The 23,685-nt window shown below is 41.4% G+C and overlaps 4 protein-coding genes across 21 annotated transcripts in view; 2 read left to right on the forward strand and 2 right to left on the reverse strand.

Annotated features, from left to right (window-relative positions):
- Positions 1–106, forward strand: part of LOC105472918 (disintegrin and metalloproteinase domain-containing protein 20-like) — a 21,398-nt gene extending 21,292 nt beyond the window's left edge. Inside the window, exon 3 of one of the 4 annotated variants that reach the window (XR_011625786.1) lies at positions 76–106. The gene's annotated coding sequence lies outside the window, so the exon portion shown is untranslated. The remainder of the gene's footprint in view (positions 1–75) is intronic. The other 3 variants (XR_011625787.1, XR_011625781.1, XR_011625784.1) reach the window with 3 other exon arrangements.
- The window catches only part of LOC105472920 (ADAM metallopeptidase domain 21), a 27,697-nt gene extending 10,263 nt beyond the window's left edge, over positions 1–17,434 (reverse strand). For 5 of the 15 annotated variants that reach the window (XR_011625778.1, XR_011625776.1, XR_011625774.1 and 2 more), the window contains exons 1-2: positions 17,344–17,421; positions 9,970–10,092 (exon numbers count right to left, since the gene is read on the reverse strand). The gene's annotated coding sequence lies outside the window, so the exon portion shown is untranslated. Of the gene's footprint in view, positions 1–1,460; positions 1,878–9,969; positions 10,093–17,343 lie in introns of those variants that run through there. The other 10 variants (XM_071099955.1, XM_071099952.1, XR_011625777.1 and 7 more) reach the window with 9 other exon arrangements.
- Positions 17,435–17,438: 4 nt separating this feature from the next.
- SYNJ2B (synaptojanin 2 binding protein) overlaps positions 17,439–23,685 on the forward strand; it is a 48,826-nt gene continuing 42,579 nt past the window's right edge. Inside the window, exon 1 of the mRNA XM_011726523.2 lies at positions 17,439–17,633. Coding sequence (XP_011724825.1) covers positions 17,570–17,633 — 64 coding nt within the window. The 5' untranslated portion in view covers positions 17,439–17,569. The remainder of the gene's footprint in view (positions 17,634–23,685) is intronic.
- On the reverse strand, positions 19,038–19,414 carry LOC139364260 (large ribosomal subunit protein eL39). Its single transcript, XM_071099960.1, has one exon. It carries the CDS (start codon positions 19,364–19,366, stop codon positions 19,211–19,213), a length of 156 nt encoding a protein of 51 aa, XP_070956061.1. The 5' UTR covers positions 19,367–19,414; the 3' UTR covers positions 19,038–19,210.

Consider the following 23,685-nt stretch of genomic DNA (forward strand, 5'->3'; position numbering starts at 1 on the left):
CAGTAGAGTTAGTTAACCAAGTACCTTTTCTTTCTAATATAAAGTATTTAAGGTTTTTTTCTTTTCTTGTCCTAGATTGGCTATGTGGATGCTGGAAGATGGGGAAAACTTGTTTCAGTCTGAACATTATCCTTGCCATCAACTTGCCTAAAGAGGTTGGATTCATCTGGGCGGTTTTCACTGTTGCAAGTTAGGCACCTTATTCCATGAGGTGCAAGTAGCATGGAAGAGAAAAGCAAAGTTCATAGACAAAACTTCAAAGAACAAAGATCTCTGAATTGGGAGGAAATTCTAACTGCCAGATTTGTTCTCGGTATTTCTCTTGATATGTTTTCTGCTTATTATGGAGTGACAGTTGTTGTGGTTGGGAAGATTGAAAATGGGAAGCACTAATCAAAGATATAATGTTGTGGAAAGGACTGATAAGCTACACAAACTCGTATCATATTATTCTTTTTCTTGGAGCTCAGCATGAGAGCAGGCAATAACAGGAGAATAACTTCAAAAATATCTGTAAGCCAGATTCATTGTCTTCATTCCTAGGGCTTACAGAGACCAAAGCTCCTGAAGTACCATCATTCTACCAGGGATACTGTGAGGTGGTCCCACTCTAAATCCATGTCCTCTAACATCAGTGGACTGTCCAGTGAGCTAACAGCCCACTTATTCATGTTTGATAAACTCTTCCTTTCCCCACAGCTGTTTCAAATTCATCAAGACCCCTCTCTACCCATCTTCCCTCTTATTCCAATGCCCTAATGCACTATTTTCCTATCTGTCTGTCACTAGTATCTGTCCCATTAGAGTCATGGAAGTAATTCAGCTGGTTATAGCCTGCAGTTGTTTTCCTTAAGGGAATAGAACAGAAATATCAGAAGGCATCCCTAGAAGATCCTTAGCAACTCTTGAACACACAGTGCCAAATATTTGGGTTTAAGTGTGTGGAAGGCCACAATGTCACAATATAAAATGGATTTCTTTCTCTGGAGTATGAGATAGATATATATACCAAATTCAAAGACAAAATGGTTTCTAGGCCTTTCACCGTCTGAATCCACCTACGTTTACCTCTTCTCTACCTCACTCCCTCTCTAGTCTCATTAGCCCCTCATAGTTCCAGATCATCTCTCCCACCTACTTGAGGACTGTTTCTATCAATTTTCCCTACTCTCAACTGCATCTTCATCTTCTACTACTTTTTCTATTCCTTACTGGCAATTTGGGTGACTACCTCATCCTGATTTTCCCAGGACAGTCCTGGTTTTAAAACTGAAAGTCCTGCACCCAGCAATCCCCTCAGTCCCAACCCAACTGGAATAGTTCATCACCCTACCTACACCCATGCTCAAGTCACTCATATCTTTACAAATGAAAACAAAACAAAAATTCAGAGACTTCACAGCATCCAGTGGACTACTCTGGATACCAAATTATGCATAGAACCAAAGTTGATGACTTACCATCAGAACAAACAGTAGTTTCCATGGCCATTTCTGTGTAGATGGTTTATACCACCCTTTATCAATGGTTTGTAGCTGAGGCCACAGAGCAAAGGGAAACATAAGCCCTCTCCCTTTTGTCTCTCAGGTGACTAAATTCTAGATTTAGCTACTTAGCAACAAGGAACTTTCAATTCTACAGAAATAATAATAGACTCTCAAGAATATCTTGCTCTCATCCTGCTATTTCTATACTCATTTCCAAATTCAATCCAGTTGGAATTGGGTTGTCTCCTCACCTCCAGTCTATGAACCCTGACAGCACAGGTTTGTAATTTTGCTCATGCCATTGCATTGGTCTAGACTGTCTAATCACTTTTCCCATTGAACTGAATTACGGTAACTTTCTAGGGCAAGATCAAATTCCACTTCCATTATCAAATCTTTCCTAAATAATCCAGAAAACATTAACATCCTGTAACTCTCTTTATAACTATAATATGCAATACATTTTTGTGTGACAAAATTTATATCCTTGCTATTTTCTGTTTTATACGTGAGTTTTAAAAATTGCATCTCCTATTAGACTATAATGTTTTGGAGAAAAATATGCTCAAAATGGTTGGTGGAGAATTTATGGTATAGTGTTTGTTAAAATATATAATCAATAAGGTGAGTTCAATATATAAAAACTACACAGGATAAGGACTAATTTAATAAAATATTAACTCTAACTTTGGGAGTTTCTGTTTTAGATTCTTGTCAACTCTTAATTTACCTGGTAGAATCAGAGCCTCATGAGATAACCATCAATTAGAAGCAGTTTTAATTACAGTCCCCTTCCACTTCCTGCTGGAAAAGATTCTACTATTTATGCTGGTTTCTTTAGAAATCTGACGAGGTTCCTTTTTATAAACTGTTTTGCTCATACAGGCAAAACTGGAGACACCTCTGCCTTAGGAGGGATAGATACAAAGAGGTTTGTCTTCCGCTGGACTCAGTGGATAACCTCTGCTTTTATACCAGACATCACTTACAATTAAGTATACATAGCCCCAAAAAATGAGAGTAGAGGAAATCACATACATTCAATCATGGAAAAAGCTTAGTAGCAAGCCAGTAGCACTAGTAAGCAGAGCAAAGAAACCCTATGCAGGGAGAAAGATAAGTGAGGAAGAATAGAATTCCTGCTTCAACAAATAGTAACCTGCAAGATCTATAGGTGGGAAAAGAATGAAAGCTTCTGAAAGCAGCTTGGCTTGATCTCTCTAGCTGTAAGAAGGAATAACATTTATTTCTTCTTCTTCTTCTTCTTCTTCTTTTTTTTTTTTGACAGGGTCTTACTCTGTCACCCAGGCTGAAGTGCAGCTGTTTTTTTTTTTTGTTTGTATCTTTTATAGAGATAGGATTTCTCCATGTTGGTCAGGCTGGTCTCAAACTCCTGGGCTCAAGTGATCTGGCTTCCCAAAGTGCTAGGATTACAGGCACCCGGACAACATTTATTTCTTTGTAGAATCAGCACTAAGAACTTCTGGTTCCAGAAAAGATAGAATACACACATTTCTTCCTATTACTCCTAGTAAGTACAGTAAGTCCTCAATGTCATGAATAGGTTCTTGGAAACTGCAACTTTAGGTGAAACAATGTACAGTAGGTACTGAAATAACATTGTTTTGTCCAATGTGTTTCATTACAACACTGATGAGACAAATAAAAATTTGTTTTGTTATATGTTACTTTGCATTGTTAAAGTCACAGTTTCTGAGAACCTATTGCTGATGTGAGGACTTATTGTGCAAGTAAAAACACTGTATTTTAAATAGAAAACAAACATAAGAAGGTTAAGAAAGGTAGAGAAAATCATGCAGAGAAGCTACCTACCCTGGGAGCTAAGGAATAATATGGTGGTGAATCCGTGAGTTTTCTTTTAACCTCAAGCAATCTGGAGAAGTATGTAACATTTTAATGCCAATAGACATACAACAAAAAGATAAGCATTTTGAGATAGCCATCATGAACTGCTTCAATGAGCAATTACAAATACGACTAAAATGAAAAAAATAGAAACTTGGAGCAAAAAATGAGAAAGTCTCAGGAAAGAAATATAAAATATAAAAATGAAAATAATAGAAATTTTAGAACTGAAAAGTACAATAACCAAATCCAAACTCACTGGATGACTCAACAGCAGGACAGAGAATAGAGAAAAAAATCAGCAAACTTGAACATAGAGAAATAGTTAATACCAAATGTTTTGTTAGATTTATACCTAAGTATGTCATTTTTTAGGAGGTGTTAATATAAACGGTTACATTCCAAAGAGATCAAATCAGATCTGTACAAAATTGTTTATTGTGGGATAATGTGTACTACCAAATCTTTGTGTACAATTCTAATTCCATCATTAGAAAGCTATGAAGTAAACAGCAATGCTTCTACATCATGAATAATATGCAGTCATAAATGAAAAAGGATTATCTCTTTACATTAATATTCAATGATTTCCAGGGTCAGTAAGTTTAAAAAACAAGATTAAGAGAAGTATATGTGGCACAGTACATTTTGTGTAAGGAAGGAGAAAAAGGAGAATTCTGAGAAGATGACAATGATGAGACTTGGATCCGTCTATTAGGAAAGATAGAGCTGATAGATGCAGGAGGCAGATAAGGGAAACTGCCCATGGTCTTGCCTGAGCAGGCTCACAATGAACTGGGGGCCCGTATATTCACTGGAAGAATGGGGTGGAGCCATCAGGAATTTACATCTTATGCTGGGGGAGGGGCCCAGCCTCTTCAGCTTGTGTGAAGTGGCCTGGTCTTCAATCTGTGAGGTGGTAGCATGTTGGCGGGACCCCTTCTTTCTTTGCTGAGCTTTGTTTTTGCCTAAGAGATCTACCTTCCTCATCCTTCAATTTGTCCAAGTGCCTAATTTTTCCTGGTTGTGAGACAGAAACCTGGATTTCAGCTGAACTAAGGAGCAAAAAAATCCTGCATCATTTGGTAGCCCGTAGAGGGACATGAGGAGGGGCGAGTAAAGTGCGGACCCAAAAATCTCTTTCCCTTTCATTTCTGAGCGTTTTTGTCCTCACACTTCTTCTGAGGGTAGAGGAAACTGCCCGGGCCCCAAGGCAGCCTCAGGGTCCCACACTCTGCACCAACAGCTGGCCAGCGTTCCTGTCACATACCCATGGAGTCTTCCCCTCCCCTGGCCAAGGGGTCTAGCTCGGTCCAAGCCCCAGGGAAGAAACAGCAATTAAAAGTTTCTCTCCCAGTTGAAGAAACTCATTTGCATAAGAATAAGAGGTTTCTTCCCCAGGCATCTTTTTCTTTTCTCCATTTTTCAGCAATTAACACAGCCCAGCATTTAGGTTATTTTTTCCTTTCTCTACCAGGTCAGAAGTTAACTTTTATGTGAAAGGCTTTTTTTTTCCCCCTTTCAGAAGATGTTTTACTAGATTGGGACCCCAATTCAAAGACACTCTTTTCTATCCCTTGTTGGAGAAGGACTCAAATCCACAGCTTCACCTTAGCATTCAGCTTATAAGGAGTCCATGCAATTCAACCCCCCAGAAACATTTTTTACCCAAACTCAATTCCAAGTTCAGGAACTCAAAGGCTACTGACAGCAGGGGAGATAGGGCATATGTGGGTAAGAGAAGATAATTCCACCCCCTAGACCCATCTGTTAACATGGGTGAAAGCTGCTTTGATACCCATGGGCGGTAACCTGTTGTGGTTGCCGGAACTCAGAAATATAAGGATGGAAGAAAGAAAGAGACATGCCTTGCTTTCTCTACCTGGGTATTCGCTAGGAAGAGAAGGGAACCAGGGACACATTGCTCCCCTCTTTCTAGATGAGTAGCCCTTCATCTTCAGTCTGTACCTCTTTGAATGCATCCTGAGTACTGGGGCTCCTTTTAAAAAATGCCATATTTTTCCTTTTTCCTCCTCTGTTCACAGATGGATGCTTGTGTCCCCATGCTGCAGGACACTCCCCTCAGATGTAGCCTCCAAACTGGGAAAAGTTAACTTCCCAAGCCTTAAACTAGTTGTCTTGGGATTGAGCTCAGTGGGGAGGGAACACAGAAGCCTGACATGCTGGCAAAAGGGTAGGAGGGTTTTTTTTTTTAACCAGTTGAGCTTTTGCCCCCCCGCCCCCCTGTGCAAACTGGTAAAGGGAATGGTAAGCATCACTGTTTATATTCTCTGTAAAGTTTTAATTATGAAAAAGGATTCGGGAGGTTGGTCTTAAGCTGTAGCCAATCTGGTGTGCTTTGCATGCCTCTCTATATGGTTCTCTAAGAAAGAGAGGTACCTTAGGATGGGATGTAGGCCTAGGACTCCATAGGCCTTCTGCTCGAGCCAGCCTGGAAAACTGGTCAGTGGCAAACTTTACTGAAGGCCTCCATCATATTTTACGTACTTAGAAGCATGACCTGTAACCATGTGGCAGTGCTTTGTTTTAGCCTCTGCCATTTACAACGGTGGCCCAGGTTCAATCCTGGCTTAGGGAATGAGTCCTTTCTGGTTTGATACCTGTGTGACCTTTACCATTTGTTGATTCTCTTTCCTTCCATGAACCACCTTGAATTTTCCTTTCTGTGAGCACCTGGGAAGTTACGTTTCATAAAGTTCAAAAGCTAGAAATATTGACTCCTTGGCATGGCCAAAGTTGCATAATAAGGGATTTAAAAGGACTTTCTTAAAGAGTGTTCATCTTAACTAAAAGTGGATATCCAAGTTATAGGTATATTTAAAAGGCCTTTATGTTTTTCTCTTCTTGGATCTTGTTTTAGTGGAAAAAGTTTTTTTTCTCAGGTGAATTCTTTTTCTCCATTGTGTCTTGCCACCCTTACGGCATGCATGAGAGGCCCTAAAATAATTTCTGATGGCCTGGGGCTTCTTGGGAAAAACAGAAAAGGTGCCACAGATTCCATTTTGGGAGAGACCCCTGTTTTCCTCATGGAGCCCTAGGAATTGGAGGCAGATGAATCCTTCTCAAAATCTGATTTTGTCTTTCAGCTATACCTGTTTTTTAGGCCCTAGAAACTGCATGCTTTCCTAGCCATGCTCTTAAAGGGACCACTCAGAGGTGAACAGTTCAACTAGGAGATTGCAGAACTGAAAATCTGATAACTACTGGATCTGCTTCTGCTTATCTGTGTGGTTATATAGGTGTAGTGTGTGATGTCTATTTTTAAAAAGAGCTCTAATTAATTGACTTAAAGAAGGATAAACACTAGGATCAAATATTTTTGAAGAAAAAATAAAAGCTATAATGCCTTTTAGTAAATGTGACTTTAATCATCAAGAAATAAAAAGAGACTTATGGATTCTGAACCCCCAAAATTTGAGACAGGTCTCAGTTAATTTAGAAAGTTTATCTTGCCATGGTTGAGGATGCAGCCATGAAACAGCCTCAGGAGGTCCTGAAGACATGTGCTTGGGGCGCAGCTTGGTTTTATACATTTTAGGGAGACATGAGACATCAATCAATATATGCACATCAGTTCCATCCAGAAAGGTGGAGACAACTCAAAGCAAGGCCCCCCCACTGGGGGCTTCCAGATCACAGGTAGGTGAGAGATAGATGGTTGCATTTTTTTTGAGTTTCTGATAAGTATTTTCAAAGGAGGCAATCAAAATATGCATCTATCTCTGTGACCACAGAGATGACTTTGAATAGAATGGGAGACAGATTTGCCCTCAGTGGTTCCCAGCTTGAGGGGGCCCAAGATATTTTCCTTTCACATTTCCCCCCTTTTCTTTTTAAAAATCTTTGGAGAAAGCATTTTACAAGGAAATGAGTCTCTGGTCTTGTTTCATGTGATCTCTCATGGTTAGGATGGCTTATTTCTAGATGTGTAGGTCACAATAGCTCATTTTTACCAGGCTGTAAAGTCTCATATCCTGTGAAGAGAAAATAGTGGTGTGATGGTTAGTATTGAGTGTGAACTTGATTGGATTGAAGGATACAAAGAATTGATCCTGGGTGTGTTTGTGAGGGTTTTGCCAAAGGAGATTAATGTTTGACTCAGTGGGCTGGGAAAGGCAGACCCACACTTAATCTGGGTGGGCACAATCTAATTAGCTGCCAGCCCAGCTAGAATATAAGCAGGCAGAAAATTGTGAAAAGAGAGACTGGCCTAGCCTCCATCCTCCTGTGCTGGATGCTTCCTGCCCTTGAATATCAGACTCCAAGTTCTTCAGTTCTACAACTTGGACTGGCTCTCCTTGCCCCTAGCCTGCTGATGACCTTGTGATCATGTGAGTTAATGAAGCAGAAAATGTAAAAAGAAAAATAAGTAAAGGGAAAAACAAGTACTCCTGTACTTGGCTGACTCACTCCAATGCCAACAATAGGCAGAGCCCTAGTGGGGCCTTGATAATACTATCTGAAAAGCCAGAGCCCAAAGGAATGAGCTCCAGAGACTCTCCCAACACCTCCCCAACCCAGAGCAAGGATAAGAAAAACAAGTTGTTCTTAACAGTTTTCCCCTTTGAAATTCTTTTCCTATACCATTATCCTTTGATCTGCTCCCACAATTATTTCTGCAAGTTTGCAAGGATTTTGTAAGTTCCTGTTTTCCAGCTGTGCAGTATGGCAATGGTCACATGACATGCCTGAGTTGTACAACCTGTCACTGTTTCATGAACTGCCTTTGTTCTGCTTCTGTAAGCTTGCTTATCCACCTTATGGGTTTCACGCCCTTTTCAGATGTATGTATAAAAGTCAAGTCCTGTCTTGTTTGGTGCAGCCTTTGGATATGAATCCACTGAGTCAGTGACCACCTAATAAAATCCTCCTGTTCCACCCATTGCTCTCTCTGGTCTCCTGATTCCCACATTTTGGCGAGCCGGGCAGGAGTGGAGACGACAGGTTTGCTGTCTCCTTTGCCTGTGGGTCTAGGGCCCCAGGCTGGGGGAGACCCGTGACCTCATGTGCCACTGGCGGATCTCAAACCCGGAGAAGGAAGCAGCTCTCCCACGACTTGGGGCCCCTCCCTGACAGCGCAACGGAACCTAAGGGGCTACAGGACAATTCCAGGGACAGCGCACTATAGGAGCATGGTAAGGTTTGGGCCTGAGGCAGGACCCATCCCATAAGGATGGAAGGGGAGCCTGGTGACCACCTCCTGGGGTGTACCTAGTGCTCCGACCCAGGATGCGAGAGTGGCTCTCTAATTAGGAAGAAACCTACACCCCAACCAGGAAAGAGGAACTGGGAGCGGGAAAGTGTGTGAATGCGTGTGAAAGAGGCGGTTTCAAAAGGAACCTATGTGGGGAGTGAAGTGTGTGGGGCCGCAGGTTTCTTAGCATAGACCATATGCCCCAAGTGAAGTGTGGGACTGACCAGTACTAGTGGCAAACTTCTTTCAGGGCTACCACATATGGCTTATGGAAGCGCCCCACAATTTAGTGAGTGTGGGGTCCGGGTCTGGGGTTTATACAAACCTTCCGATGCTAAGCTAAGTGGCATCTGAAATACTCCCATGAGGGGGATGGTCTAATTAGTCTGAAGTGAAAGTAAAAGAGTGAGTGAATTGTGCAATAATTGGGAGGAAATGAGAGGGAAGTTGTCAAAACCCACCCCATTACAATGTATGTTAAAGAACTTCAGGAAAGGTTATGCAGGAGATTATGGGATCAAGTTGACCCCCAAGAGGTTGAGAACTCTCTGTGTAATAGAGCGGCCCTTTTTTAGTGTCAGATGGCTGGCCGAAGGAACTATAGATAGGGAAACAATTGGCTGTATATTTAAGGTGTTCACTGGGATTGGAGGACAGCCAGGGCATCCAGACCAATCTCCTAACATTGACTCATGGCTAAATATAGTCCAAATTTGACCTGCATGGCTGCAGCCCTGCTTGGCAGCTTATTGCAAAATGCTGGTAGCTCAAGCCGAGCCTAAGATAAAAAAAGAAAATCAGTTTTGCTGTCAGCTACAGAGACAAAGGGAAAGCAACAGGAAAAACCAGTATTGCAGGAATCACCAGAGGAGATAGAAATTCCTCCTCCACATACCCCAATCTACTCCCCTTTACCAAGGTTGGGCCCTGAGCAGCCAGACTCAGATGACGATATGCCCAGGCTACACCCCAAAGGGAGAAATCTGAGCCCTCATCCCAGGAGGTCAAGAAGGAAGTTCACGATGATCAAGCAGGCCACCTTTGATCTGGTCACACCAGAACTTTGCAGACACCCCACTGAGAAACCCGGGGATCCATCTATTATGATAAACAGGGCCAGGTCCAAAGGGGGCAATGAACTTCATTTACCAGCCATCTGACACAATGTAGCACACCATGAAAGTTCCATAGAGACCAGGAGTTGTGTAATACATATACACAATGGAGTACTATTTTCCTTATCCATTCGTCTGTTGAGGGACACTAGGTTGCTTCCAAATGTTGGCTATTATGAATAGTGCTACAATAAACACAGGAGTGCAGACATCTCTGATATACTGATTTCATTTCCTTTGGCTAAATACCTACCAGTGGGATTAGTGGATTTTTTTGGTAACTTACCTTCAGTTTGTTGAAGAACCTCCAAACTCTTCTCCATAGTGGTTGTACTAATTTACAATCATGCCAACAGTGTACAAGGGTTCCCTTTCCTCCATATCCTCGCCAGGATTTGTTATTGCCTGTCTTTTGGATAAAAGCTATTTTAGGCCGGGCGCGGTGGCTCAAGCCTGTAATCCCAGCACTTTGGGAGGCCGAGACAGGTGGATCACGAGGTCAGGAGATCGAGACCATCCTGGCTAACATGGTGAAACCCCGTCTCTACTAAAAAAATACAAAAAACTAGCTGGGTGAGGTGGCGGGCGCCTGTAGTCCCAGCTACACGGGAGGCTGAGGCAGGAGAACAGTGTAAACCTGGGAGGCGGAGCTTGCAGTGAGCTGAGATCCAGCCACTGCACTCCAGCCCGGGCGACAGAGCGAGACTCCGTCTCAAAAAAAAAAAAAAAAAAAAAAAGGCCGGGCACGGTGGCTCAAGCCTGTAATCCCAGCACTTTGGGAGGCCGAGACGGGCGGATCACGAGGTCAGGAGATCGAGACCATCCTGGCTAACATGGTGAAACCCTGTCTCTACTAAAAAAATACAAAAACTAGCTGGGCGAGGTGGCGGGCGCCTGTAGTCCCAGCTACTCGGGAGGCTGAGGCAGGAGAATGGCGTGAACTCGGGAGGCGGAGCTTGCAGTGAACTGAGATCCAGCCACTGCACTCCAGCCTGGGTGACAGAGCGAGACTCCGTCTCAAAAAAAAAAAAAAAAAAAAAAGCTATTTTAACTGGGATAAAAAGATATCTTATTACTGTTTCGATATGCTGATGACTGATGATGTTGAGCATCTTTTCATATACCTGTTTGCCATTAGTATGTCGTCTTTTGAGAAAGGTCTATTCAGATATTTTGCCCATTTTTAAAATAGAAATATTAGATTTTTTCCCTATAGAGTTGTTTTGAGCTCCTTACATATTCTGGTTATTAAATCTTTGTCATATGAGTGGTTTGAAAATATTTTCTTCCATTCTGTGGGTTGTCTCTTCATTTTGTTGATAGTTTCCTTTGCTTTGCAAAAGGTTTTTAACTTGATGTGATCCTGTTTTTCCATTTTTGCTTTGATTGCCTGTGCTTTTGGGGTATGACTCAAGAAGTTTTTGCCCCAAGCAGTGTCCTGTAGAGTTTCCCCCAATATTTTCTTGTAGTAGTTTCACAGTTTGAGGTCCTAGATGTAAGTCTTTACTCCATTTTTAAAATTTTTATATATGTTGAGAGATAGAGGGTCTACTTTCATTCTTCTGCATATGGACATCCAGTTTTCCTAGCACCATTTATTGATGAGACTGTCTTTTCTCCAATGTATGTTCTTGGCACCTTTGTCAAAAAATTAGTCCTTTGTAGATATATGGGTTTACTTCTGGGTTTTCTCTTCCATTCCACTGGTGTATGTGACTCATTTTGAGCACATCAGCAATGTCAGTGAGAACAGCTGAGAGGAATTCAGGCAGTAGAACTAGTACACTAGTGACTGCAGCAGGTGATGAGATAGCAAATGACAACTGCAGTGTGACATTTAGCAAGTGACTGAGTTTAAGTTTCATCATCACTAAAATTCATTCATTCATTCAAAGCCTATTATAAGGCCAGACATGATGGCTTATACCCATAATCCCAGCCCTTTGCGGGAGCTGAGGCAGGAGGATTGCCTGAGGCCAGGAGTTTTAGATCGGCCTGGGCAATGCAGCAAGACCCTATTGCTACAAAAAATAATTTAAAAAAAATAAACAAAAAGAAAGCCAAGTTTGTGTTGGCAACTCTTATAGGTACTGGAGATAAAGCAGTGAACAAGAAGCAGTGGGGCAGATGGCACAGCAAATACAAAGATCTAAACTGAATCAAATGTATTTGTTTGAGAAACAAGAAAGTTCAGTGTAGATGTAATGAATGAGGGAAGGGGGTTATGGTAGTAGATGAGTTAGGGAGCTTGACAAAGGCAGATTATCTGGTCTTAGAGGCAATGTTAAGGATATTGATTTTTTCCTACATGAGATGGAAATGACTGAAAGATTTAGATTGGGGCATGATGTGATCTGATTTACATCTTTGTAAGATTGCTCCAGCTGAGGGAAGAACAGATGGGAGGTATCGAGTGAGCAGCAGAAAAAACTTTCAGAAAGAACAGTAGAAGTAGTGGCAGTACATACTCATGGTTTGTAATAAGCTGGTAGTATCAGAGATGGTCAGATAGACTGTATTTCATACATAGCAACAACTATACTTTTGATGGGTTGAATGTAGAATGCAAGGGAAAGAAAGGAATCAAAAGCTGTTCTTAAGATATTCATGTGAACTGAGTAAACTGAGTTCCTCAAGGAAGGGGAACAGCTAAGGGAGGTATCAGTTTAGGGGTATAAGGGTTAGGAATTCTCATTTCATCATAATTTAAGATGCTTGCTAGGCATCTAAATTTTGAGATGTCAGGTAGACAACTGGGTTACACAAGACTGAAGTTCAGTGAAGAGACATGACAGCTGGCATATTAATGGCATTACAGCCAGGGGTCTGAATTAGACTTCTTATAAAGATAGCATACATATACAGAAGAATAAAGAGTACCAATTAAAAAGGAGAATAGAAGATAAAATAATTGTAAATGCTTTGTGGATACCTGCTGTCATCAATAGCTGGGGTCAGCAGTGCAACTTTCTGCAAGAACTTGAAAATTAAAGCAATAATACTGCTATCAGGTCTAAACTTTAAAGTCAACATGTAATGGGCCAGAGCAGAGATATGCAATGCCAAAGGCTGTGACTTCCCTGGAATCTGTGCTATGGGCTGTGTTGTATGCCTGCAAAATTCATCTGCTGAAGTACCTCAGAATGTAACCATATTTGGAGAAAAGGTCTTTAAAGAGGTAAGTTAAAATGTGGTCCTTAGGGTGGGCCCTAAACTAATATGAATGGTGTCCTTATAAGAAGAGGAGATTTGGAAACAGACATGTGTGCACACAGAGGAAAGACCATGTGAAGACAGAGGTAGAAGATGGCCATCTGCAAGCCAAGGAGAGAAGCCTCTGAGGAAACCAACTCTACCAGCACCCTGATCTTGGACTTCCAGATTCCACAGCTGTGAAAAAATAAATTTCCATTGTTTAAATTACACAGTCTCTAGTATTAGTTACAGTAACACTAACAAACTAATATCATCTGATTAAATGTAATAATAATACAATAAAGAAAAAAGTTTGTCAATCAGAAAGGAGTTTCATCAGCTAAGGAAGCATAGAAAAAATAAAATATGAAGGAATTTGAAACTAAATAGGTAAGGGCAAAAAGTTGGAACAAATGCTATGTCAAAGGAGAGGTGGATAAGTCTCAAATACAAACATATTCATGAGTTGGTCATCAAAGAGGCTGATAGAGTAAAATACTGAAGTAGGAGGGGACTGAAGCAGACAAGAGAGATTAGAAAGACAAAGTGAATATATGACAGGAAGTATGCAAAAATAGAGCAAGGTGTGATTAAGGTGAGGCGAGGTTTCCACTAATTTTGTGAATGATAGATTGAAGTTGCCACTTCATTCCATATTTTTTACATAACTCAAGGTCATAAACAGAAAGGTTAGTTCAGACAGAAAGTGTCACTTCTTGTGTCAGAGACTACCAATGGCATCCCAATATCCATTCTCCCATTTTCAGTTGATAGTAATAACCTTGATTTTTATGGTTGGCACATTTCCATCCCTGAGATTACAATAAGTCTGTGACATTTCCAGGAGGTCTTCTTTGCCTTTCCTTCATTACCTTCCTGAAATGTAGATATGATGAAGTTCCAAATCCATTTTAAGCATCTTGGACCATGAAGTAGAGGCTACACTCCAGGGGCGAGCCACTGCGCCCAGCCTGATTCCATAATTTTTCTCAGTTGTTTCCTCTGAGTAGAATCTCATTTTCTCTGTCATTTGCTTTCCTACATATTAAAGCTCCCTCATTGTTTTTTTTTTTTTTTAATTTATTTACTTTTATTATTAGTAGTAGTATTAGTATTATTTTTTTGAGATAGAGTCTCATTCTGTCACCCAGGCTGGAGTGCAGTGGTGTGATCTGGGCTCACGGCAAGCTCCGCCTCCCGGGTTCACGCCATTCTCCTGCCTCAACCTCCCGAGTAGCTGGAACTACAGGCGCTTGCCACCTCACCCGGCTAGTTTTTTGTATTTTTTTTTTTTTTAGTAGAGATGGGGTTTCACCGTGTTAGCCAGGATGGTCTCGATCTCCTGACCTCGTGATCCGCCCATCTCGGCCTCCCAAAGTGCTGGGATTACAGGCTTGAGCCACCGCACCTGGCCTACTTTTATCATTTTTTAATAGAGATGGGGTCTTGCTCTGTTACCGAGGCTAGAGTGCAGTGCTTCAATCATACCTCACTGCAGCCTCAAACCCCTGAGTTCAAATGATCCTCCCGCCTCAGCCTCTAGAGTAACTGGGACTACAAGCATATCACCATGCCCATGCCCAGCTAGCTTCCTTGTTCTTCCGTTGTTACTGGAAAGGGATCCTGGTCCAGACCCCAACAGAGGGTTCTTTAAACTTATGCAAGAAAGAATTTAGGGCAAGTCCATAGAGTAAAGTGAAAGCAAGTTTACAAAGAAAGTAAAGGAATAAAGAATGGCTACTCCATAGGCAGAGCAGCCCCGAGGGCCGCTGGTTTGCTACTTTTATGGTTATTTCTTGATTATATGCTAAACGAGGGGTGGATTATTCATGAGTTTTAGGGGAAATGGGTGGGCTATTCCTGGAACTGAGGGGTCCTCCCCTTTTCAGACCATATAGGGTAACTTCCTGATGTTGCCATGGCATTTGTAAACTGTCATGGCACTGGTAGGGGTGTCTTTTAGCATGCTAATGCATTATAATTAGCATATGATGAGCAGTGAGGATGACCAGAGGCCACTTTAATCGCCATCTTGGTTTTGGTGGGTTTTGGCTGGCTTCTTTACCACATTCTTTTATTAGCAAGGTCTTTGTGACCTGTACCTTGTGCTGACCTATCTCATCCTGTGACTTAGAATGCCTAACCTCCTGGGGATGCAGCCCAGTAGGTCTCAGCCTTATTTTACCCAGCCCCTATTCAAGATGGAGTCGCTCCAGTTCAAAAGCCTCTGACACCATTATTCCCATACTTCTACTAGGGAATAAAGGCAATTTACACACCCCATCTCTCACTCTACTTACTACCAGTATTTCCTCAACTTGTTTAGGATACTTTTTTCTTTCACTGCCCTACATATTTCATTTGAAGCTGTGTGCCCAGATGAAAAGGACAATTTTCCCAGGTACTGAGAGGTGATTCTCCCACCCCCACCCCCACAGTGGTCTAAAAGAAACCCTGTGTTTTTTTTCCTTACAAATCTCCTCATTGATGACTTCTTGATTTTCCCCCATTTCTATTTGATCTTTTCTCTCTTGGCATTCCAATGTCATTTATTTTATTTTCTTTCTTTATTTTTTGAGATGGAGTCTCGCTCTGACACCCAGTCTGGAGTGCAGTGGCACGATCTCTGCTCACTGCAACCTCTGCCTTCTGAGTTCAAGTGATTCTCCTGCTTCAGCCTCCCATGTAGCTGGGACCACAGGCCCGCACCACCACACCTGGCTAATTTTTTTGCATTTTTAGTAGAGATGGGGTTTCACCATGTTGGCCAGGCTGCTCTCGAACTCCTGGCCTCAAGTGATCCGCCCACCTCAGCCTCCCAAAGTGCTGGGATTATAGGTGTGAGTCACGGCACCCAGCCCCCAATGTCATTTATTTATATTTTACTTTTTTAATTTATCATTCTCTGCCTTTTATAATGATAATTTTATTCACTCATCCAACCAACATATAAAGAGCTACTATCAATCCCATTTTAAGATGGGGAAACAGAGTTCAGAGATGTAGGATTCCTTGGTCAAAGACAGACAAGTTTAAGGGAATGGAATGGAAACTTGAGCCCAGGTTGTAAGTCATAATCTGTGTTATTTCCACTGCCCCATCTTTTTTTTTGGAGACGAAGTTTTGGTCTTGTTGCCCAGGCTGGAGCACAATGGCACAATCTCAGCTCACTGCAACCTCCACCACCGGGGTTCAAGCAATTCTCCTGCCTCAGCCACCCTGGTAGCTGGGATTATAGGCGCCCGCCACCACGCCTAGCTAATTTTTTGTATATTTAGTAGAGACGGGGTTTCACCATGTTGACCAGGCTGGTCTTGAACTTCTGACCTCAGGTGATCCACCCACCTCAGCCTCCCAAAGTGCTGGGATTACAGGCGTGAACCACTGCGCCCAGCCTCCACTATTCCATCTTTACTTCTCTCAGAGTGAGCAAACAAGAGGCCTTCCTGCCGAATCTGCCCCTATCTCCTTCTGTTTGGTAAACATAGTTGCTGCTGCTTTGGTTTTTTACTATAAATTTGAATGTCTTTATATTGGCCTTGCACTTTCTACTCCTCTAAGATCCCCACCAATCGCTGTGGTCTAACTCCAGGTTGCTTCACAAGGTTGTCACCTTCCTGGTTCTTTAGGCTTTTGTGTTTTTGACCCCTGAAGTTTCATTCAAGTTCAGTTTGGAATATCTCATTCCAAAAGTCAGGAAGACTGGCCTAAAGTTATACCTAAGTCGTGAGTTAACCTTATTGTAAGAGTTAAAACATTAAAAAGACTGAATTTTCCCAGTTGCCAAAAGGATGAGCCATTCCCCTAGTCCCCTTTCTTAAAAAATTTTCTTGAGCAAATTCTAATTATAATCCGTGTGTGTGTGTGCGTGTGTGTGTGTGTGTGTGTAACTTTTTAAAAGCTAAATAAGCCTCTTGTCAGATAGAACCCAGGAATCTTTTTCTTCAGGTCCCGGGAGCCAACTCCTTGAAATGTAACTATCAAGGTAGACAGTGCCCCTATGATCCACGCTCGCGGGAGTTACCCTAAGCGACTTGCTCCAAGCCGTAAGTACCTGTTTGTCACAGAGATAACGTTTTATTTTTCCTTTGGATAAAGGCAATTAACCAACACAGACGGCCACTCCAACGGTGAACTACCAAAAATTGAATATCAAACCATGTTAACTCGTCTTACTTGAGAACGTGCGTGTGCTTTAGCTACATAAAAGGTGATATTGTTGTCCCTCTTTGCAATCTCATTAGTGGATTGCCTGTGACACTCATTCCGGTCTGGTTCGATGTTTACAGAATAATACAACTTTTTTTTCTTTTCTAAATTTGTGGAGATTTTCTAGGATGGCAGGGGATTTTTAAAAAAATTTTTTTCTCGACAATATCAATTTATTTAGGTCCCTTACTTTTACTAGCCACCCCCTTCCCACCTCCTTCCAATGGCAAATTAGAATAACTTGCCCCTTGCTCACCTCATGCGTGGCCTTGGGAACTGGTGAGAAACTGCAATCCGTTGGCGGCAGGAACCACGATTCCCAGCATTCCCAGCGCTCTGAGTCCTTCGGGCTTCCTTTTCCGGGTCTCGAGGCTGCTGAAACCGAAAGTGCTGTGCTGTGGGCAGCAGCGCCGAGATTGATTCACCTTCTCCTGTGCGGAACTCCAGCTGACCCGAGTAGGAAGCCAGACGAGCTGTAAATCATGAACGGAAGAGTGGTTTATTTGGTCGCTGAGGAAGAGATCAATCTTACCAGAGGACCCTCAGGTATGTGCGGAACGGGTCATATCTGATAGTAGGGGATTAGAGGGTGTAATTGCAGACATCTCTGCTGCTGAGCCGGATTCACCTGGCCTCGGGGCAGGCCCCAACCTAGAGGTTTCGTGCAACGCTTTGGGGTGCTTAGAGAAAATATGTTGAAATCCATCATTAGCCAGATACGGATCTGAGGAATCCACCTCAAAATCCAGTCGGATGACCACAAATATATATAGTCACGAAAGGGTTCTTTCTGCAAATCGTGCTAGAAAAGTCTTTTTAAAAGTCTGCTTTTTTAGCCTGCTTGTTGTGGACACCACATCCTTCCTACCGTTGCCTGTTCTATCCTTCACGCTATGAGGGACCGTTTAATAAAATGGGAGCATAAGCGGTGTAGACTCTGAATGCATAGCCGTTTTCCTGCAGCTAGGATCCCTCCCTCGCTCCTTTGATTTCTGGGAAATTCATTTACAGTGCCAACTAGAATGTTAAAGCAGGAAGAGCCCTTAGAAATCTTTTATTACACAGGTTCTCAAACTTGGTTCCGCCACAAAATTTCCCAGGGCTTTAAAAAAAAAAAAAAAAAAAAAAAAAAAAAAAAGGCCGGGCGCGGTGGCTCAAGCCTGTAATCCCAGCACTTTGGGAGGCCGAGACGGGCGGATCACGAGGTCAGGAGATCGAGACCATCCTGGCTAACACGGTGAAACCCCGTCTCTACTAAAAATACAAGAAAATTAGCCGGGCGAGGTGGCGGGCGCCTGTAGTCCCAGCTACTCGGGAGGCTGAGGCAGGAGAATGGCGTGAACCCGGGAGGCGGAGCTTGCAGTGAGCGGAGATCGCGCCACTGCACTCCAGCCTGGGGCACAGAGCAAGACTCCGTCTCAAAAAAAAAAAAAAAAAAAAAGAAAAAAGAAAAAAAGTTAATTCTTATCTCCTATCTGCAGGGATTTGGATTCAGTACGGATTTATTTTATTTATTTATTTATTTATTTAAGTTTTTTTTATGAACACCTCATGTGATTTTGAGCAGCCAAACTGCTATCCTCTTACCCCACTGAGGCTCTTCATTAAACTGGGCTCTTGACATTACTACATTCTGCCTTCTTTCGACTTTGTTTATTTTCCTTTACAGCTATTTAGTTGATCGATTAAGAGCTTTAGCTTTGGAATTACAGTATCTGGGTTCAAATCTTGTATCTAACCGCTTACTGATTCTTTGATACTTATTGGCTCACCTAACTGATGTAAGCCTTAGGTTATCATCTCTAAAATGGGGATGGTTATAAATATACTTCATAGTGTTGTGAGAATGAAATGAGTTAATCTATGTAAAATGTTTACAATATTGCCTGACCTATGGTAAGCAGTATGTGTTTCCTACTGTTGTTATTGTTTTTTTTCTTTTTTTGGAATGAAAGTCCTCACATATTTATTACTGAACCCAGCCAACCAATGCATTCATAATAGATTCAGAGAGGAAAATACGTCGAACTCTCCAGAGAGTGGTGACATTTTCAGTTTGATATGGTAATGTGATCGTGACCTTCAGACAGCACAAATATATGTGCCATCTCATGTGCAATTCCTTATAGACCCAGCTTGGTTCTTCTCCAATGTCTCCTTTTGGAGTTGTACCTTATTTTATTTCCAGTTTTCATCCGAATCCACTGGGGAATGGGACGATTTTGCTTTTGTTTCTTGGCCAGGAATCGCTTAATCCTGAAAGTCTTGTGAGAAGACATGGCGAGAAGTGGAAGCAAGAACACACCACGATGGCGGAGAAAGGAAAAGAGGGGGTACTGTTGTTATTGTTAATGGATAAATAGCTAAACTGACACAGTAGATCCTACTAATACTGTATTCCAAGAGTCTCTAATAAATCATCAGGTACTATGAGCTCCATCTCTGAAATGTTCCTGAAATCCTTTCACTCCTTTTTCCCTTGCCACCACCTAGGACAGCCCATCACCTTTTCTCACTGCAGTTCTGCAGTAGCTTAATCATCATGGATAGATTATTCTTTATAAAATATAACTTTCAGAATTATCCATACTTTGTGTCTTTTTTTCTTTTCTTTCTTTCTTTTTCCTTTCTTTTTTGAGACAGGGTCTCACTCTGTTGCCCAGGCTGAAGTGCAGTGGCATGATCTCAGCCCACTGCAGCCTCTCCCTCTTAGGCTCAAGCAATCCTCCCACCTTAGCCTCCTGAGTAACTGGTACCATGGGTGTGCACTGCCAGGTCTGGCTAATTTTTTTGTATTTTTGGTAGAGACAATGTTTTACTACATTGCCCAGGCTGGTCTCGAACTCCAGAGTTTAAATGATCCACCCACCTCTGCCTCCCAAAGTCCTGGGATTACACGTGTGAGCCACTGTGCCTGGCCTTCCTTTCTATTATAAATAATTGGAAGTTGGTTTTACTTATTGTAATATAACCCATCACTAATATCATTATTAATATTATTATTTTTTTTTTTTAGAGACGAGGTCTCGCTTTGTTGCCCAGGCTGGTCTTGAACTCCTGGACTCAGGCAGTCCTCCTACCTTGGCCTCCCAAAGTGCTGGGATTACAGTCATGAGCCACCATGCCTGGCCTATCACTAATCTTAATGGATTAGTGTCATGGATTATGTGCGCCTAAACTTTTGTCAAAGGTTCATTTGGTATGCCCAAGTTTCTTGGATTCATTTTTTTGCTATTTTATGTAAATTTATCCTTCACGCACTGTTAATATTTATTGACTTTTGAGCTAACAGAGAGTTACTTTTAAACCAAAGTCTGTTTTTTTGTACTTTTAATCCATTGGTAACTTGTTCTCTTAGGACCAACTAAAACAATGCTAGTTCCTTTTCTGATTGCTGTCCAGGTATTTATTTAAAGGCTCTAGTTGTTCTGCTCCTGTTTTGCCTCTTTCTTCTTTATCCTAAATATCTTCAGTTATTTTACTACCTCTCCAGATGCTTGAGATTTGATTCTTGCCTTTTGCTTAAGAATTTAATGTACTTTGACATAGTCTTTTTGCTGGGGCATCCACAGTATTTTCAGATCTCCTGTCTAAAGCAGAGCAGGACCCTGATATTATCTCTTGTTCTAAACATGAAATCTTTTAAAAATTCAATATAATTTCACTTCATTTTTTTTGGCATTTGCAGTCATAAATTTCCTAGTGTTAGTATTTTCTCAAAACATTGGCATTAGGACAAGCTTCAAGGACTAATTAAAGGGAATAATTATATCTAGCTAGTATATTTCACCCAAAAATGGTTTGATTTCTGTATCACTTATTTATTACAAATGAATGTATTTATTCACTCAGTGGCTTCCTAAATTTTCATAAGCATTTGCATGTATTAATTATGTAAGTCAGTGAACTTACTGGGAGAGTAAAGCCTCAAGTTTAGGAATGAACTTGGGTGAAAACAGTCATTTGAAATTTGGTTGGTTCAGTTAACAAGGAAATGTTTCATGTTAATCACTTATCGGAACTGGTTTCCTAGTATGTGATACTCTTCTTCTCAGAGTCTAATTCAGCTTTTCTTCCTGGTATGATCATGAAGATAAATAGGAAGGAGACTGTCTCAAAATACCACTAGAAACAAAATATCACTAGAAACTAATCACCACTAGAAACTTCCACATAATTTTGGTAGTCCCATAAGGATCTTTCTTTTTATAGAAGAAATATGAAAATCCTCTAATTCTAAGTGTGCATTTCTTTTGTAGACAGCATTGTCCACTCTTTGTACAGCTGTGTACCCTGGAACCTGATGGTTTAATCAGGTCCAAGAACATGTGTGCCATTGCCCATTTATGTTCTGTCAGGGACAAGAATTGTGGATATTTCTGGTGTTTGGGCCCATATTATAAGGCAGTCGAACCTTTTCCTGACTGATCTGCTTACTGCAAGGGAAGTAATGAAATCTTGGGGAAATTACGACAATAGTGAAGAGGCAAAAGAAGCTTGACATGTATTAGGTTAGTGCAAAAGTACAATTACTTTCTTTTGTTTTCTTTTTTTTTTGAGACACAGTCTCGCTCTGTCATCAGGGTGGAGTGCAGTGGCACGATCTTGGCTCACTGCAACCTCTGCCTCCCAGATTCAAGCAATTCTCCTGCCTCAGCCTCCCATGTAGCTGGGATTACAGGCATTTGCCACCACGCCCGGGTAATTTTTGTATTTTTGGTACAGACAGGGTTTCACCACGTTGACCAGGCTGGTCTTTACTCCTGACCTCAAGTGATCCACCCACCTTGGCCTCCCAAAGTGTTGGGATTACAGGCGTGAGCCACCCCACCCAACCATAAGTACCACTGCTTTCAATGGCAGAACCGCAATTACTTTTGCACCAGCCTAATAGCATGGAATCTCTCCTGTTGTCTGCTTTCTTGACTGTAAGGAGGGACTTGGGCTAGATGACTTCAGAGGTCTCTTCCATCTCCAAGAGTTCATAATTCTCTGGCTCATTCCACATGTTATTTTATGACTCCTACCATTTGGGGCTTTGTTTGTTTTGTTTTTGTTATTTGATTCCTGCCATTTTGGACTAATAGTATGAGCTGAAGAATTTCAAAGGCAGTGGCTACAATCTCAAATGTCTTCAAGGGTTGAACAGTTTATCTTTTATCTTTTGTGGAACGCTGTTTTTTTTTCTATAGCTTGATTATAGTGTCTAAGGCTCTCACTTTTTCTTTATCAAATTGAAAGTCTCTTAATGAGTCTTAAAACTCAGTTACTCTAAAAAGTATGACCAGACTCTTAATATGTTTTTTTTTACACTGCAACAGGTAAGAGATTGTCCATAAAGACAACCTTACTGTACATTGAGTGCTATGATTAGGAATCTTATTTTTAGGTCCGAGTCCCCAATGGGTTTCAGCAAGTTACTCCTGATATGCCATCTTTAAAGAGGGAAGAGAATATTTATTTTCTTACTTTCTTTAAAGGCTTTGGAAAAGATGATGGGTTGATGGCAGTGTTTTAATAATGACTGCTAAAGGAGGTATTGTCTTTCTGGTAGTGTGCTAATTACTACATATACATATATTATATATACCGCATATATACTATACATACATACATACTCATTTAATCTTCACAGCAACCCTGAGTGGTAAATATTTAATCCACATTATTAGACTGGGAAATTGCCTGAGAGAGGTTAAGGACTTGCCCAGTTTCTAATGCTAGTAAATTTCAAAGGATTTTAACCCAGGTGTGTTAATTCTGCTATACCATATACTACTTTCCACGGCAGTAGCCATGTTTAAGAAGTTGACTGCCAACATTTCCCCTGACCTTTATTTTATTATATCATGCCTTACTCCCAGAAGCATTTGAGGCATCTTAAATGACTAACACAACCTACGGTGGAAAGTTTTTATTGCTTGCTTTTGATAGAGCTGAGGGCATATCAAGGTAAGTAACAAAAATCAAGATGCCCCATTAAGTTCTATCATTTAAGCCCTTGTAGACCTGTCATAAGCTTTGGGTTTCATGCTAACTGAAACTGTTGCTAGTAGTTTTCTGATCTGTTCCTTTCTTCACATATCAAATGGATGTGAGACTAAATGCTATATCCTTGCTCTATTTTATCTTGCTTACAAGAAGTCTCACCTTCATGGAGTTTACAATTCAATAGAGATATGATGTCCACATATGAAAAATTAAATCTCACTGCAAAGGTGCAGATAGTTAAGGAAAATGATGAGCAGGTAGTTAGTGGGAGGGCAAAGGAAATGTGGAAAGGAGCATGGTAATCTGACCCTGTGTTGGGAAAGTTCAAGAATGCAGCCACTGCTGAGAACCATTAAAATGGTCAATTAAAAGGTGGAACTTGTGGGTCTTCTGGAATGGGCAGGCTTTAGGCTAGGGCCAGAGTCAGGCATGAGTATGGCATAAACAATAATAGAGAGAAGAAAATAAGCAGAGCATATTCTGAGGTTAGTGAGCAAACTGGCCTGGACAAAAGGGAAGTTTCCTTTAGGAGATTCAAGAGAGAAGAGGTAGCTGAGTAGTAACCTGAGTAGGTGGAGATCAGATTATGGAGAGTCTTTAGTGTTAG

The sequence above is a fragment of the Macaca nemestrina genome, chromosome 7 (genome assembly GCF_043159975.1).
Source record: "Macaca nemestrina isolate mMacNem1 chromosome 7, mMacNem.hap1, whole genome shotgun sequence".
Taxonomy (NCBI): Eukaryota; Metazoa; Chordata; class Mammalia; order Primates; family Cercopithecidae; genus Macaca; species Macaca nemestrina.

Bases quoted from the DNA above. Each gene is read 5' to 3' on its own strand.
- LOC139364260 (XM_071099960.1), bottom strand. From the start codon at position 19,366: ATGTCTTCTCACAAGACTTTCAGGATTAAGCGATTCCTGGCCAAGAAA.